General features: G+C 33.0%; 1 protein-coding gene across 4 annotated transcripts in view; it reads left to right on the forward strand.

Annotated features, from left to right (window-relative positions):
- The first annotated feature begins 2360 nt into the window (after positions 1-2360).
- The window catches only part of Lpin (phosphatidate phosphatase LPIN), a 30706-nt gene continuing 17226 nt past the window's right edge, over positions 2361-15840 (forward strand). For 3 of the 4 annotated variants that reach the window (XR_016315734.1, XM_089696257.1, XM_089696259.1), the window contains exons 1-4: positions 2361-2515; positions 12022-12311; positions 14424-14656; positions 15202-15675. Coding sequence is in view for 3 of the 4 variants with exons in the window: in XM_089696257.1 (XP_089552383.1) it covers positions 12132-12311; positions 14424-14656; positions 15202-15675 (887 nt within the window). In the remaining variant the exon portion in view is untranslated. Of the gene's footprint in view, positions 2516-8142; positions 8335-12021; positions 12312-14423; positions 14657-15201; positions 15676-15840 lie in introns of those variants that run through there. The other variant, XM_089696258.1, reaches the window with a different exon arrangement.

Raw genomic sequence — 15840 nt, forward strand, 5'->3', positions numbered from 1 at the left:
ATAGTAAACTAGCAATGCCCTGCGGTTTCACCCGCATAGATAGCGATATCTTTACAGTGAAAAGTCTACTATAGGTCGGACATGAAAATCACCTTTACCCCGTCCCGCACTACGGCCTTTTTTTTTTTTTGTTTTAGTGGGGAAATCTTTCATAGATACCCACGGCCTCCGGGGGAGGGGCCGTGGGTTATGTCGGATTCCTACCGACCAAAACCCCACTGTGTTCCGTCAAGACGCATATTGGTAGAATTCCTCCATGACCCCCGCACTACGGCTTGCTCGAACAGTATACCTACTATTTTCTGTAGATTGACACTTTTAAAAATTCGTTATATCTTTTGAATGGAATATCCAATTCTTTTCATTTAAAAAGTATTTTGCTGGTATTGAAACAGTCTATAATAAAACATCATTTAATGGGATAAGGATTAATATATGTGTATCGATAACATGGTTTGATTACTGTCGGCACTTCTATTTACTTTGAAAACGTAAAAAAGTTGTTGTAGTAACATAACTACTGAAGATGGACATATGGTATCGCGGACTTTCTTGTAGATATTGATCCATTCTATAATACCGTAGAACATTTTTTTGTTCTATCTTCAATAGATTCCGCAGCGCACGCGATGACAGAAGTTTTATTGAGGATTTTTTTACACCTTGGGTTACATTATTGCATTTTTGGTAAGGATCTCTAATTTTTTTGAAAATGCAATATAGCCTATGTTGCTCAGTAAAGATGCAGCTTTCTAATGGTGAAAGAATTTTTGAAATCGGTCCAGTAGTTTTTGCGTGAAAACCATACATACATACATACATACTTACATACATACTTACAAACTTTTCCTCTTTATAATATTAGTATAGATATATAAAAGATACCAAGGTGACTAATGAAAGGTGATGCAAATTAACTTTAAATACAAAGCTTCACGAGGTAAAGTTACTTACTCCGCATGGGCCGATTGCAATTGCATACGGAAGCAAGCTTATCCCGAGGTGTCATTTCATGTGCATGTCAGGTGCATCGTGTATTACCTACCTATGTATAAATGTTAAAAAAAAAGAAAAGTAAGGCTTAAGGAAGAAGAATTAAAATACTATTGACTGTACCTATTACCTACAACAGTACGATTTTTCTAATGTCTAAAAACTTTCAGTATCGTAAACTCATCGTCTATTATAAAGAAATCAAAATTTCCAGCATCAACGCCATAGTAAAATAAACATATCAGTATGCAAATAAACACATTTCACTTTATTTAAAGAGGAAAACACTTCTTAAATTTACCAAGCATAGAAGCATCGTTACAGTCCCGCGTAACAATATAGTAGGATAAATCTACCATTCCAAACATCAATCAATCATTGATTTTGATTGAGTTGTCAAAACGTTAGACAAAGACCATTTCCCGTTGGGTAACCTCTCGCTCGGACCGTTTTTGATAAACTTCCGCAGAGGGAAAGTGGTATAGGTATAAGTGTGGTATGTACTAAAGGGAGAAATCAACCATTAGTACATACCACAGTACAAACCAACAGATCATATTTAATCAAAACAAACATTTTTAGATGCACTGTCTCGATAACTTACCTAGTTACATAACTTTTTTTTTATGCAAGAGGAGGCAAGAGCAGACGCGTCAGGTGGTAAGTGCTCCACGTCACCCATATGTACCCACCAAGTACCCGCAGTGCCAGAGACATAGTGAGTATGTGGCCAGCCTTTCAGGTAGGAATATGCTCTCTTCTTCAAGTTCCCCAGTTCATAGCCGTTTGGAAAAGCTGCATGAGGAAATTGTTAACACTTGTCGCGTAGTGCGTATACCTCATAGAATTTCATAGGAAGAATATTTTGTTTTGTCGCGTCGCTACGCTGCAGTGCAGTGCACATACGCCTAGACTGTGGCTTAGACGTGGGTCTGAGCCCTTGGGGTCGGACAAGAAGCTTGCCCACTTGCCAAGTTAGGTGTGAAAGGGATAAAAAAAACATACAGGCGTCATTCAACGTCATATTTTCTTGTTACAAGTTAATATTTTCTAGTTAATACTGAAATCTCCAGTGTATTAGATATAAGTTTCTTGGGGTCGGACCTAGTTCGAAAATAACGCCCTCATTCTATAAAACTTTTATGACAGATTTTTGATGGTGTTGTCAGTGTGTTATTAGCAAACACCTTACCTTAATTTTGAAATATTTATGAAAATAACTGATTCATTATTATTATTATTTATTAATTTTTACCACTTTGTTAAATTTTTGTTTAATCTGCAAACCTAAATCCCAAAAAAAAAATAATTATCTGTCTAAGTGTTGTGGTCTATTAACTATGTAGTCTGTGGACTGTGCGATTTGACGTCTGACGATTTCTAATTTCTAGATCAAGAAGCGCTGTTCTAGATGATAGTGATTATTCTTTGTTCTGTGTTTTAAAAAATAGTATTTCACCAAAAATAACTTATAGTGTCTGTTATTATACAGTGTTAGCTCAGAAAAATTATCATCGATAACGTAAGTAAAAAATTTATTTCAATTTTTCGAATAGGTATATAGCAGAGGATAAACAAAGGAAAATAACATTTTACAGAGCAATTTCGCGAGCGAAAAGTGAGGGTCCAGTAATATAAATATAACTTATGTTTTTAAACATGAGTGTAAAATATTATATGTATAATATTCGTGATTCCAGCGAATTATAGGGTACATAATTATAGGGTAGTAGGATACAGAAGTTCCGATTTGTTAAATTGTAGGTATCTGAATGTATTTGTTTTTAATTTGTGGCTGGTAGGTATGTACTGAATGTAAATATAGATATTTTAATTTATCTATATTCTATACAATCTACCTTGATGCAGGTTTATAAATTTTATATAACTACCTAGTTATTAAAAAAGAAGAACCAACATGTATTTTTGATATTTCTCATAAGTACTAAAGTTTTCTATAATATATAAGACTTTCTTAATTAAAAATAACTATTCTAATAATTGTAACTGTAGAGTAATATCATTAAATATTTTGATACTTTGTCAGAACCTCTGATAAATTAATACTCTCTTAACAATTTTTGATGAGTTTATTATAATTATAATGGCTTATTTACTATTTTAATTGCTTTGAAAATTTTTAGTATCATATGTTTGTCAAGTGATAGTTTTAATTTTAACTAATATATGTATAACCAAAATAAATTTCAAATATATGGTATATGAGTCATTAAATAAACAGCTGTATATTATCTGATGAATGCATAATAACTACTGTTGTTTATTTGATAATTGTTATCTTATAGGTATATAAAATTCTCATGTCACAATGTTAGTCTGCATACTCCTCCGAAACGGGTGGACCGATTCTCATGAAATTTTCTGTGCATATCTGGTAAGTCTGAGAATCGGCATCTATTTTTCATATGTACCACGGGCGAAGCCGGGGCGGACCGCTAGTAAAGATATATATATATATATTGGCCAGTTCACTTTTTATCAGTTCACTATTCCTATAAACACATTTAATACTACACATCTATGTTGCTTTATGTTAATAATATAATTCAATTTGGGCATACACCTGAGATAATGTGAATCGAAGAGCGTATACGAGCGTATGCGTATGCGATGCGGCTACCGCAGACCGCACAGTGCGCATAGAAATGAATATTACGTACATAATTGTGCTTGCGCTCAGCCGGACGGCTACCCGCAATGCGGCTACCCGCATAGTGCGTATATGCTCTTAAAGGAGTTATGACAAAGTTAAATGGATAATGGATATTGCCTATTGGATTGTGTATTGATCCTTAGTTTATTTTATTTTGGACTAGCGGTTCACTCTGGCTACGTCCGCGGTACATGTTTATGTTTTCTCTGTATAAGAACTATTCTCGTACTTTAAGGAATAATATATAAAAAAAAACTTTAAACTGTGTTCTACTTAATCAATAGTAACAGAACATCATCAATAATACTTCTACAATATCCCTTATTCATGAATTTGCTACACAAATCAAGTAGTGTATAATATATACTGACGCATGCTATTCTAAATTCTATGTACAATAATAACAATTTACAAATATTTGGTTGTGATTGTGATTTGTAAGATTGTTTTATCCAGTGGAGAAGAAAGAAAGAGAAGAAGCATGTTATACTTGTTTTCTCTATGAATTTTTTTAATTCTTTCAAATAATTTGTTGTCAAAAAAAAATGTATTTTTGGTACATTTTGTAAGAAAAAAGATAAAACCTTTATATAAGTTTTCTATTACTTACATAAAAAAATATGGGAGAGTTGAGGTATTTTTTGAAGTGGTGCCTTGTTGTGAGGAAACTGCACTTTCTTTGCCAGCTTTCTTTTCATTGCTTCACTCAAACATCAAGGGCAACTTCTTGATTTTTCTTTGAAAACCGCCGTGGTTGTCCCAATTACTTTCCCTGCCTTTTTTGAAGTGAAACTTCTTTATCGGGGTTGGAAAAAAATTTAGTGTAACATTTTTTCGTTAAGCGTGACATTTTTCCGTTACGCGCCATCTTTTTCTTATCCCTACCACGAGTGATTCGTCGTATTTCTGTAAAGTTGCATATAGTACGAGATCCGGCTGCAGGATCAGTGCGTTCATCGGTTTTTTGCTGAAAACCGAATTTTTATGTATATTTATAATTAGGAGAATATATATCGACTAGGTTGCCAGTCAAAATTTGGCCGCAAGCATGTTTAATTAAAATTTTTCTAATCGATTTTTGGGAAAAAAATTCGTTCACTTGTTTTTTGAATAAAATGTAATAAAAATTCAGTTTTCAGCAAAAAACGATGAACGCACTAATCCTATATTTATAATTTTTAAAAGCCAGCAACCCTTATTTGCGGCGGGATTTAATTAGGCAACCATGATAATAAATAGAAAAAAATTAGCTTTAATTTGATATATGATTCATAAATGTGCGTTATGAACGTAAAAATGAATCGAAATCATACCTGTTTGCACCAGGCTGCCAAGATGTTGCGGCCAGGTGAAAAGCGGCAACCGTGATTTTTTAGAATTTTTATATCATTTGACGTGATGTAGACTACATTTTATTCAAAAAACAAGTGAACGAATTTTTTCCCAAAAATCGATTAGAAAAATTTTAAATTTTAATTAAACATGCTTGCGGCCAGATTTTGACTGGCAACCTAGTCGATATATATTCTCCTAATTATAAATATACATAAAAATTCGGTTTTCAGCAAAAAACCGATGAACGCACTGATCCTGCGGTGGGATCTTAGACTAATAGGTATAGTAAATTATTTTATGAAAAATAAGGTTATAAAGAAGTTTCATTTCTTACGTGTGTACACTAGACACTAGTACACGCACACATTTTTTAAATACCCTTCTGCATGGTCGATAGTGAAATAATCTTTATATTTCGCTGTCTGTCTCTCTCTCACACACACATCACACGTCATGTTTTTTTCCTTGTTTAGTGGACTGGGTCGCAAACAAACGAACGAAGTTGAAAAACATGAAATTTTATATGACTACCCTCAGATAATTTACCTAATGATATATCTTAATCTTAATATCTTAATACTATTATAAAGGCGAAAGTTCGTATGGATATATGGATGTTTGTTACTCTTTCACGTAAAAACTACTGAACCGATTACAATGAAATTTAGCACACATATAGAGGGTAACTTGGATTAACACATACGATAGGTTTTATCCCGGAAATCCGACGGGAACGGGAACTATGCGGGTTTTCTTTTGAAAACGCGGGCGAAGCCGCGGGCGGAAATCTAGTTTTAACGAAATTCGGTCTCGGTATGTATAATTCTTATAGTAGGTACTTAATATTAAATCTCCCCAATACCGAAAATACATAGAACGCCCCTCGTAAATTTCTAACGGTGACAGAAATTTTAATTCGGTCCAACAGTTCTCGAGATAAGCGCGTCCAAACATACAAACAAATTAACTCTTTTAAATCTTAATGCTTCAGCGTAAGGGCGGAAAGTTAGTTATAGTCCGGGATACATCGCCCATTTTTGCAAGTGATTACTATCAAGCTAATTTTTCGTGAGTAGCTTTATTTTGATGAGATGCCCAATAATTTCATGAACGAAACTCTCGATTGTGGTAGCTTACAGAGGTAACAAGGATAAAAAATTTTGATTTGACGGTTCTCAAATATTTATTACGCAATTTGTAGGACAATATGTCTGTTGAATTATATAAGTATTAAATAAGTGAAAATAAAAAAATCTGCTGGTTAGTAATCATTTATGATGACTTCGTTATCGATACACATTGGAAAGGGGGACTCTTTGATCAAACCATAGATTTTGTAGAACAAATATTTTTTCGAATAATTTAGATAATTATCTTGAGATTGAACAAAAAAAAACATTCAGTTTGTAACTAATATTTGAGAACCATCAAATCAAAATATTTTATCCTTGTTTCCTCTGGTAGCTACCACAATCGAGAGTTTCGTACATGAAATTATTGGGCATCTCATCAAAATAAAGCAACTCACGAAAAATTAGCTTGATAGTAATCACTTGCAAAAATGGGCGATGGATCCCAGACTATTACGTGTCGTGGCGTTTCGTGATGATAACTGACGTGACGGTGACATGACATGACATTGACATATGTATATATTAATTATTTTTTTCATGAAATTTTTAAATAGTGAAAAATACATTCACGTTTCAAAATCTCTGCCCTGAGAACTGAAAACCGAGTTGATAAAAAAAATAATAAAATTTAAAATATTTTGAAAACTGATAAGGATAAAATTTATGTAAACTATTTATATCTAATATATACCTACGCACTCGATTTAGTATACCTGTAACTGTGCTGTAACTTTGTATGTACCTAGATAGAAAACAGAATGGAAAGCGGTTCAGTAGATTACTCAGTTGGAGAACTTGATTTCAAAAAAAAATCTTTATCAGAAAAATAATATTCGTTGGTGTTTAGTTTTCCACATCGAAATCGTCCAAAATCTTTGGTATTTACATAGCTCTCAATGGAGAAGGAAGTATTTAACTTGTTTACTTATTACTATGATTCAGTTACATAATGCAAAACATGTTTTTGTTTTTCTATATAGTGCTGCCAATACTTTGCAAAATGCGCATTAGAATTTACTGCACGAAGAATTGTTGTGTTACTAGTGTGCTAAAATTTAAATGGGGTATCAGAACAAATGTGATGCTTAACGTAAATAGAATACGGTTCAGTATTATATGCCTTCTATTATCGACTACAAAATACTGGCCTTGTAAATTTTAATAATACGCAGGAGGCAAGTAGATAAATGTCTCGTAAACACAACGTCATGACACACCCATTAATAGACGAATAAGGCGCTTTGCCATTTAAAAATTTGATTTCATAAATAGCCTTGATCAAACCGATTCTTGAATCACCTTTTGAGGGGAAAAAATAATGCAAGTCAATAATTTGAATTATAAATTTAAATATACATTTAAAGTAATAAATTAATAAAAATAGATTCTAGGACCTAGGTGAAAGTCAACAATACATAATATACGTGTAATATGTACCTACATTCCAATTATAATCAAGAGGAAATAATTATATTTTAAGGTAATTTTCTAAAGAAACAAAGCCAAATTTACTAACTAAAATATTAGGTAAATATAATTATGTGCTTTAACATAATAAAATAAAAAAATATTTTTTTTACTGAATTAATTTATGAGCAAGAACTTGATATAATATCAAAGGCAGTATTAATAATTATTATTAATAATCATACATTCAGATTAGCTGTAATTTAATAAGCGCAATAAGATAAGCGCTTTTTAAAATTGATATTTCATATCTTTTACATATTTTGAAAAGAAACAAAAGAATACCTACCATATGATATTTAATATTTATCATAATTTATGAAAAAGTATTGATAACCAATAATTAGACTGAGCTCGTTCTACTCAAGTGACTTTCATAACGGAGTGGTACGACATCACGCCATCCAACACGCGTATTGGGCCGGTCGGTTTCCCTGAAGCAGGGCTCTGTGGAATGATACTATGTGTACGTACTAGTGTGCGTACAATCATTCGACGTCACGTAATCTGCAACACCAACGTATCACGGTAACGTGAGTGGCGAGCGACTGTGAACACGCCATTCAGCAGTTTGTAAGCGTATTCGATATAATCAACACGTATCTTTTTTTGTATTTGTAAAATCGGCGTGTGCATTTGTTTACGAAATAAGTGCATTATACTCCCTTGGATATAAAACGAAGAAGTGCAAAGACTAGTGTTCAAGTTTGGTGTCATCGGTTTTTTGATTAGGTATTGTTTTATGTTTACTTTTTAGTCCTACTTATTAAAATTAAAATATGTATATAAAATTTTCATCAAGATTCGAGATTAACATTTGTTTATGAAATTCTTCATTCTATTTTTATGAAGTTTATATGAATTCAAAAGCTCGTTAAATTTTCTATTCTTTTATTTTAACATAGACAAATATTTTAATAAACATTGAATTTTTTAATCGACCTAGTGGGATAGATAATATTTAGGTACGCATTTATCAAGAATTATAATAACTTTTTTATAAATATGTACTTACTTAATTTTGAGTTTAAAATACATAGGTATTTTAAAATATCGTCCTGTCAGGTCCTGTCCGAATAGTTTAGACCGGACTCTCAGTGGAGTTTCGTTTGCATAAATAGCGGACCTAAATCTGACTTCTGATATATATTGTATAGATCCCAGACATCCTATAGACAGATGTTGCCAACCAGTTTTGTGGTCCCCTTCCCCGCACCCCGGTAATTAAATATGGCAAACAAAGAAAAAAATAAACATTTCCAAAACATGCCGCGTGTAAATGCGCGCGTGCAATAATAATTTAAAAAATATATTCATGAGTTTTCAATCTTTAGTGGTTTAAAGTTAACTCAAAAATGGACCATTTTCGTAAATTTTCTAAAAAATCTTAGAGAAAGTGTAAGAAATGTTATAGTATGCTATATATTCGTGATCTACTCAATAAGCTCTTTCATTTGATACCCCACGCGGCATGTTTTGGAAATGTTTATTTTTTTCTTTGTATGCCATATTTAATTACCGGGGTGCGGGGAGGGGGACCACAAAACTGGTTGGCAACATCTGTCTATAGGATGTCTGGGATCTATACAATATATATCAGAAGTCAGATTTAGGTCCGCTATTTATGCAAACGAACATCTCCTTGGAGCCTGCTCTAGTTTTAGTAGTGCTGAGGTTCTGTACCTATTAGAGGACGTTTTTAAAAGTGCCCCACACTACACTGTTAAATTCCATTGGTAGGTATATCTGCGGTTATTAACGTGTAAGACAGTCGAATGAAAAAGTTAGTTAAGCTATTTTTAAAATTTGGAAGATTTTTTTTTACATTTTTTTTCTAAGAAGTTCCGTTGAAGACACTTATTGTTATTATGAATCACAATATTATTGTATTTTTTTTTTGTAAATTTAACACTGATATACTTAAGTAAAACTGGGCATAAAAAATCCTTGGTAGGTGGATTTGGATGTATCGTAAACACGAATTCAATTAGATTTTAAAAATATTGATGATAAATCATATACCTATATGCTTTGACTAAACCAAGGATTTATATAATGACTTTATTTGTTGACTTCAAATTAAAGTTGAAATACCTACTATATCCAGTCAAATTACCGAAAAAATAGAAACATTTAGGCAAAAATTGAATTAGGTATTAGAACATTTTCGTCATTATCAGTTTTATTTTCAGGAATATTTTCTGTGTTTAGTAATCATTCTTTCAAAGTGAAAAAAAATCTTGTTTGTCAAACTAATTTTTATCAGACTAGGTAGGTATACCGTTTGCCTAAAAAACCATATGCATTTACATGCTTGAGATTTTTTTGCATTTTCAATTTTCATTTATAAAATGTATTCCGAACATTCGTATTAATTTTCAGCTCCATGCGAATTTTGGCACTTTGGATTTGTTCAGTGATTGAATAAGAAAATAAATAATGGCTATTGGTATGTCATATTTTGCAGTTTAATAAAATATTATTCTATTAAAATCACTAGTGTTGATTATCAAGTCTGATGTGCGATCCAAGTCCTTAGTATATACTTACCTATTATACAACCGTAAATTCATATTTCTATTTTACTCGGATTAGTCATTTTCTTTGGTGTTTGAAGTGAGGTTCAGAGTCCTCAACGAAGATTGTCATGAAAAAGCCACGTGCGTTAGCGTAGGTATGAAGCTAGAGCCAATGTCACGGAAAGGCACAAGAACTGAGGTGAATGAAATCTAAATACATACATATTTATAAATGCAAGATATAATGAGGGGTACTATACACTTACAATCATAGACATGTATTCCAGCATATAAATGTTAAGTAGGTACCTACGTTTAAGATTTCCTTTGTCATGTGCTTCGCAGTTATGCGTGAATCATAATATGTAATACATAATAAATAGGTCAACGTTTGTAACTCATGATCATTGTTATGAAATTGAAAGGAAAATAATAGTAGTTCCTTACACATAAATTATTAATTTAATTACCTACCTACCTACTGTATTGTTAGGAATTAGTTAGGTATATTGTATTTAAGGCAGGTGCTCATATTCTGATGATATTTTTTCTGAATGTTATGTTCGCAAAAACGAACGTTACCTACTTTTAACGTTACGTAGGTAGGTATGCTAGTTTTTATTTTATAATATTATAGTTGAATGAGCAGTCCATTCTTTAAAAATTAGAATATAATAGGTATTTGTTTATACAAAATTATATAATAATATTGAAAACACAACTATTAGGTACAAAATTCAACTAACATTTTGATAGTAATTTTGAACCTACGCATAATTTTATTTTTTATCATGTTTAGGGTGCACTCACACACATCAGTCACCGTCAAGTCACCGATGACTGATCGGTGACGGTTCGTGTACGTATCCACAAACACCAGTCACCGTCATGTTGTCCGTCAGTCACGTCGCCGGTTTGACTGAATCATTGAACACATACATCAGGTTAGTCAGTGATTAGACGTGTGTCACGCTAGAGAACATGTAGCAATTGACGGTAGCACGACGCTGACTGAACTGAGACGTGACGGCACCGGGTGAGTGGGGATAAAAGTATGATACATGTATGGAAAGATTATTTGACGTGCCTGACCGGTGACGTCACTGATAGATTTCGTGCCGGCGACTGTCGTGTGGGAACAGAGTCATACTAGAACTATTGATACATATTTTTTTTTAATCCTGTCCGGTGACGTGCCGTGACGGTGACTGATGTGTGTGAGTGCACCCTTAATGTCCAAAATTACATAACATACCTACCTATGACAGATAACTAAATTCTTGTTAAGCTATCGGCGGATATGTGATTACTTATAAGCTGTAATATGATTAAAAAAAAATCGGTCAAGTTCGACTTGCACTGTCGTGGATTCCTATACCATCGTGATTCTTTTTAAATGTGTAGGTTTGTGGTATTTGCACAAAAACACAAAAAAATCAAAGTCAAACTGTGTTGCTGCTTTTTGTGTTGACCAAATCAGCTGGTTTTAAATTGGTTGATTGATTAATTTAAAATGTAGATATAATAATTATTATGCCTGATGATTTAAGATACTTAATTAAATTATCTTATTAATCTTATTATCATGTCAATATGTCTCTTATGATCTGCCCGGTAAGATTGAAGTAGATAATAGATATAGAATTTTATTACATAATGACGCAAAGTCGTTGTTACCGAACAAAATGTAGGTGTAAGACTTTAGAATCTGTAATATGATGACCGCTAATAGTTATATTTATCATGAACACTAATAAGATTGTCATAATCGCCATTGACGTAGCTTGACCTTTACTTCGGTCGATAAAATTCCATGTAATGTAGGTAGTGGGTACAATTTTCTATAAGTACTTTGTTATGACTGACATCAAATAAATTAATAATCTTTTATTTGTTACAGATTTTCCTCTGTTTCAAGATGGGCTAATCTGTTCTGAAGGCGATTGAATAAATCACAGACACTTGATTGCAATAAGTGAACAAGAGCCGAAGAATAAATCGGCTATAATCATGTATTCTATGAACTACATCGGTACGTTCTTCAAGAAGTTCTACAATGAGATAAACAGTGCGACGTTGACGGGGGCCATCGACGTGATCGTGGTGGAGCAGCCCGATGGCAGCTTCACGTGTTCCCCGTTCCACGTGCGCTTTGGAAAACTGGGCGTGCTCCGTTCCAGATTTAAAGTGGTAATTTTCTTTCTTATAATTAACAGATTCTCTAGTTGGATAAGTAGGTACATTATACTTCATATTCAACGACTTTACTAAAATATTGCAAATATAAACTTTACTAGATTAACATGAAACTTAACCTTGACATTTTGTTACAATATTGATTTATCAGCTTAAATAGATAAATGATTTTAATCTTAGAGATCGAGTTCTCAATTTTATGTCAATATATGCATATTTAAAAACAGCAAAATTTAATCAGTTGGTGTCCTTCCTATGGATAATAGACTGCTTAAATATTTAATTCAAGAACGTGTATTTTTTACACACATTATCTATGCTCGATCCTTATGTTTATTTATGGTTTCACTAAGCTATTGATATTACAACGATGAACCAACACGTTTATATAATAAAGTTGCTACATTCTTATTCATGTCAAAAGCATTGCCTCAATAGGCCAATACCAATAGTCAATACCAACAGTTGCCTTCCTAATGAAATGGAATGAGTTTGGTTATCTTACAGATATAATGTTCGATATAAGATTATTCTCTCTTTTTTTATGAACCAGTAGAAAAGTTTCATTTAAAAATAATATGTTTAATGTCATATAAATTTTGCATACAATTTGCAAGTTTTTGTTCTATATTTGCTATAAATTTTGAAAAGCAAATGTTGAGATTTACAGTCTAAATAAATAATGGGACGTATATGTTTGTAATTGGCGGATAAGTGTGAATTAAATATACACAAGTACTTACATATAAATCAAATACACTTTTATAGAACCAACATTGTAGGAAGATTTTATGTTAGTTGTTATATAACAAAGGTACCAATTTAGTCGTCATGAAGTTTTCCTAACAATTATGAACGCAGTTTTGTACGTACTCATAAAACATACCTATTTATTATTTAGTTGCAACTTGCAAACTAGGTACTTTTTATATTTTTCTCAAGAAGAAAATGTTACAATTTCGTACATATAATAAATGTAAGGGTGGTATGCTAATTCGGACAATATTAATTTGCTGGTGAAACAATTGGCGTTAACAAACAATTTCAATAAATGTAATCTTTAATTACAATGCCAAATTGGTTATTAATGTGTACTCAATTGGTAAAGAAATTACGTACAATATAAATAGTTGTCGTCATAGTATGATTTCACGCATTATTTTGTAAGACGAGCACGAAAGCGATTTGTATACCTACACATATACATAAGGCTTACTACATTGTTAACTTGGTATGCGTATGATGCGGTAGAGCAGTCGACAGTGAGTTAGATTAAATCGCTGCGGGAGTAGTTACAGCTCACCGAGTTTACGTCTAGACTATTCTGGAAAAGAATAATAGTCAATGAAGCGACAGAGCTGTGGCTCACCCACGTTATAGGAAAATAGACTCTGTTTAGTTCTATCAAGTTATCATTTTGTGTGCTTACTGCTTAGATGTTGGGAAATTCATTGCCAGGGCTAACCGGATGGGTGCAAAACATATCAATATGTTTTATCGAATCAAATAGTCCATTGAAGTATTTGAAATGCTTACATATTTGACATACCTAGGTAATATTAGTGATGCTCGTTATCTATTGCCAAATCGAGAGAGGAAATCTGCGACTGATTCACAGTCGAATTGGAATAATGCCAGTCGAGGGATACAAATTCACCAGAGAATTGTATGAAAAATTTGGCACAAATATTTGTCTTCATGAGGCCACCTGTTTTATTTTTATAGTCTGCTTAAGACTTTTCGCAACGTGATGGAAAAAAAATGTGTGTGACATTGATGGCTATAGTGACGATAATTGAATTAATCTGTATTTAAACATGGTACATATAAAAACCAAAGAACTGTCTTCCTCAACTGTTTAGACACTCGAGTAAAACCCATACAATGATTCGACAAAATTCAATCATGCCGTCATGCAATATTCCTATTTTCCTATAGTTAAGGAAAGTTCCACTAACGATTAAGGATTCTGATAATTTTTTTAATAAAACTCATAATAATTTAAAGTACAATGAATGTATAAGTTATAGGCATACTATCTTTATTTATTACTAAATAGTTACAACTTACATGATATCTATTACAATTGAAAATTTTCGGGTATAGGTAGACCTCGAGCTCAACGGAGAGCCCCTCCCGATTCATATGAAGCTAGGTGAATCTGGTGAGGCGTTCTTTGTAATGGAAGTCGGTGAAGATGAGGCTGAATGCTCGGCTCACTTGGCCACATCGCCGATACCGGCCAATCGTTTCGACGATCTCTATGAACCCCGCCGTAGAAACTCGCTGTCCGTTGTGGAACCCGACCATGGACAAGCATCTGATTATACCAAAAGGAGGTAAATTCATTTCACTTAATACTTTTCATGTCCCAGATAAACGTAAAAATGTGCAGTCACTAGTCTCTAGTCTAGTGTAAAAATAAATATTGATATTGATCTTGAAAGACGTCTGTTGTCTGTGTATCCGGAACATCAATTTATTTTCTTTATTGTATTAAATACAACTATAAAATGCTAATAAGTTTGAGCAAAAAGTGGTATAGAAAGTATGTCAAGTTAATTTATAGCCCGTTAAGCAGGAATACGATGTTTGGACCGTGAGTGCACACAATAACTAGAATGGCAGGCAATGACATTGCCCTCCAAAGTCTTTTTTTGTGGTAATAGAAAGCTGTCTCAGTAAGTTCTAATTATTTGACTAAGCGTGAATTAAATTATCTAGACTGTCTTTCTATTTCTTCCACCCACAATAAAACTACAACAACAATAAAAATGACAGAGATGGAATTTTGAATTCCCATTATAAAAATATTAATACATATTTATACAGCTGTTTTCCTATATGAACCAAGTTATAATATATTTTATGACATTTTAATCAGGTACACAGCAGACGGCAAAACGATGCAGAAACCTGACTTAAGTAAACATTCAAAGAAAAATACCAAAGAAGACAATAACAAAAACGACGAAAATGAAGCATTATTTGAGATGGATGGTCTCAATGAAACCACTGACTGGACAGATTCCAAACCAAAGACATTTTCGGCGACGCAGCTCGGTGCCGGCACTGAAGCGAGCCAAACTGTGCAAAAAATTAGCGAGACCAATGACTTTAGACCTATCGACGTCATACCCACTAACCAAGAAGATACGAAACAGAATGGAAATGGCAAGAAGAAGAAGAAAACGCGGAAAGTTAGCTCTAAGAAAAAACATCAAAGGAAGTCTTCTACCAGCTCGATTTCAAGCCAGTCTGAAGTCACCGGCTCGGAGCTGCGCGCCTCACAGCCTACCGCCATTCCAAATACCACCGATATTAATTTCTTTAGCGACTCCGAAGCTGCAGCTCTCAAGTAAGTTAAATATTAATTTCATACATTGTTCTATACCCATTTATAGTAGCACACAAATCCCAAAATTGAATTAATTAAATATGCTAAACGTAGCATTCTGTCTTAGTGTTTACTTCTTTAAAGCTGCAGAACTTCGACAAAATGTCATTTATATGTTTACATTTA

The sequence above is a fragment of the Colias philodice genome, chromosome 6 (assembly GCF_061535455.1).
Source record: "Colias philodice isolate Cphi_HAF_F1 chromosome 6, ilColPhil1 Martin Lab GWU primary, whole genome shotgun sequence".
NCBI lineage: Eukaryota > Metazoa > Arthropoda > Insecta > Lepidoptera > Pieridae > Colias > Colias philodice.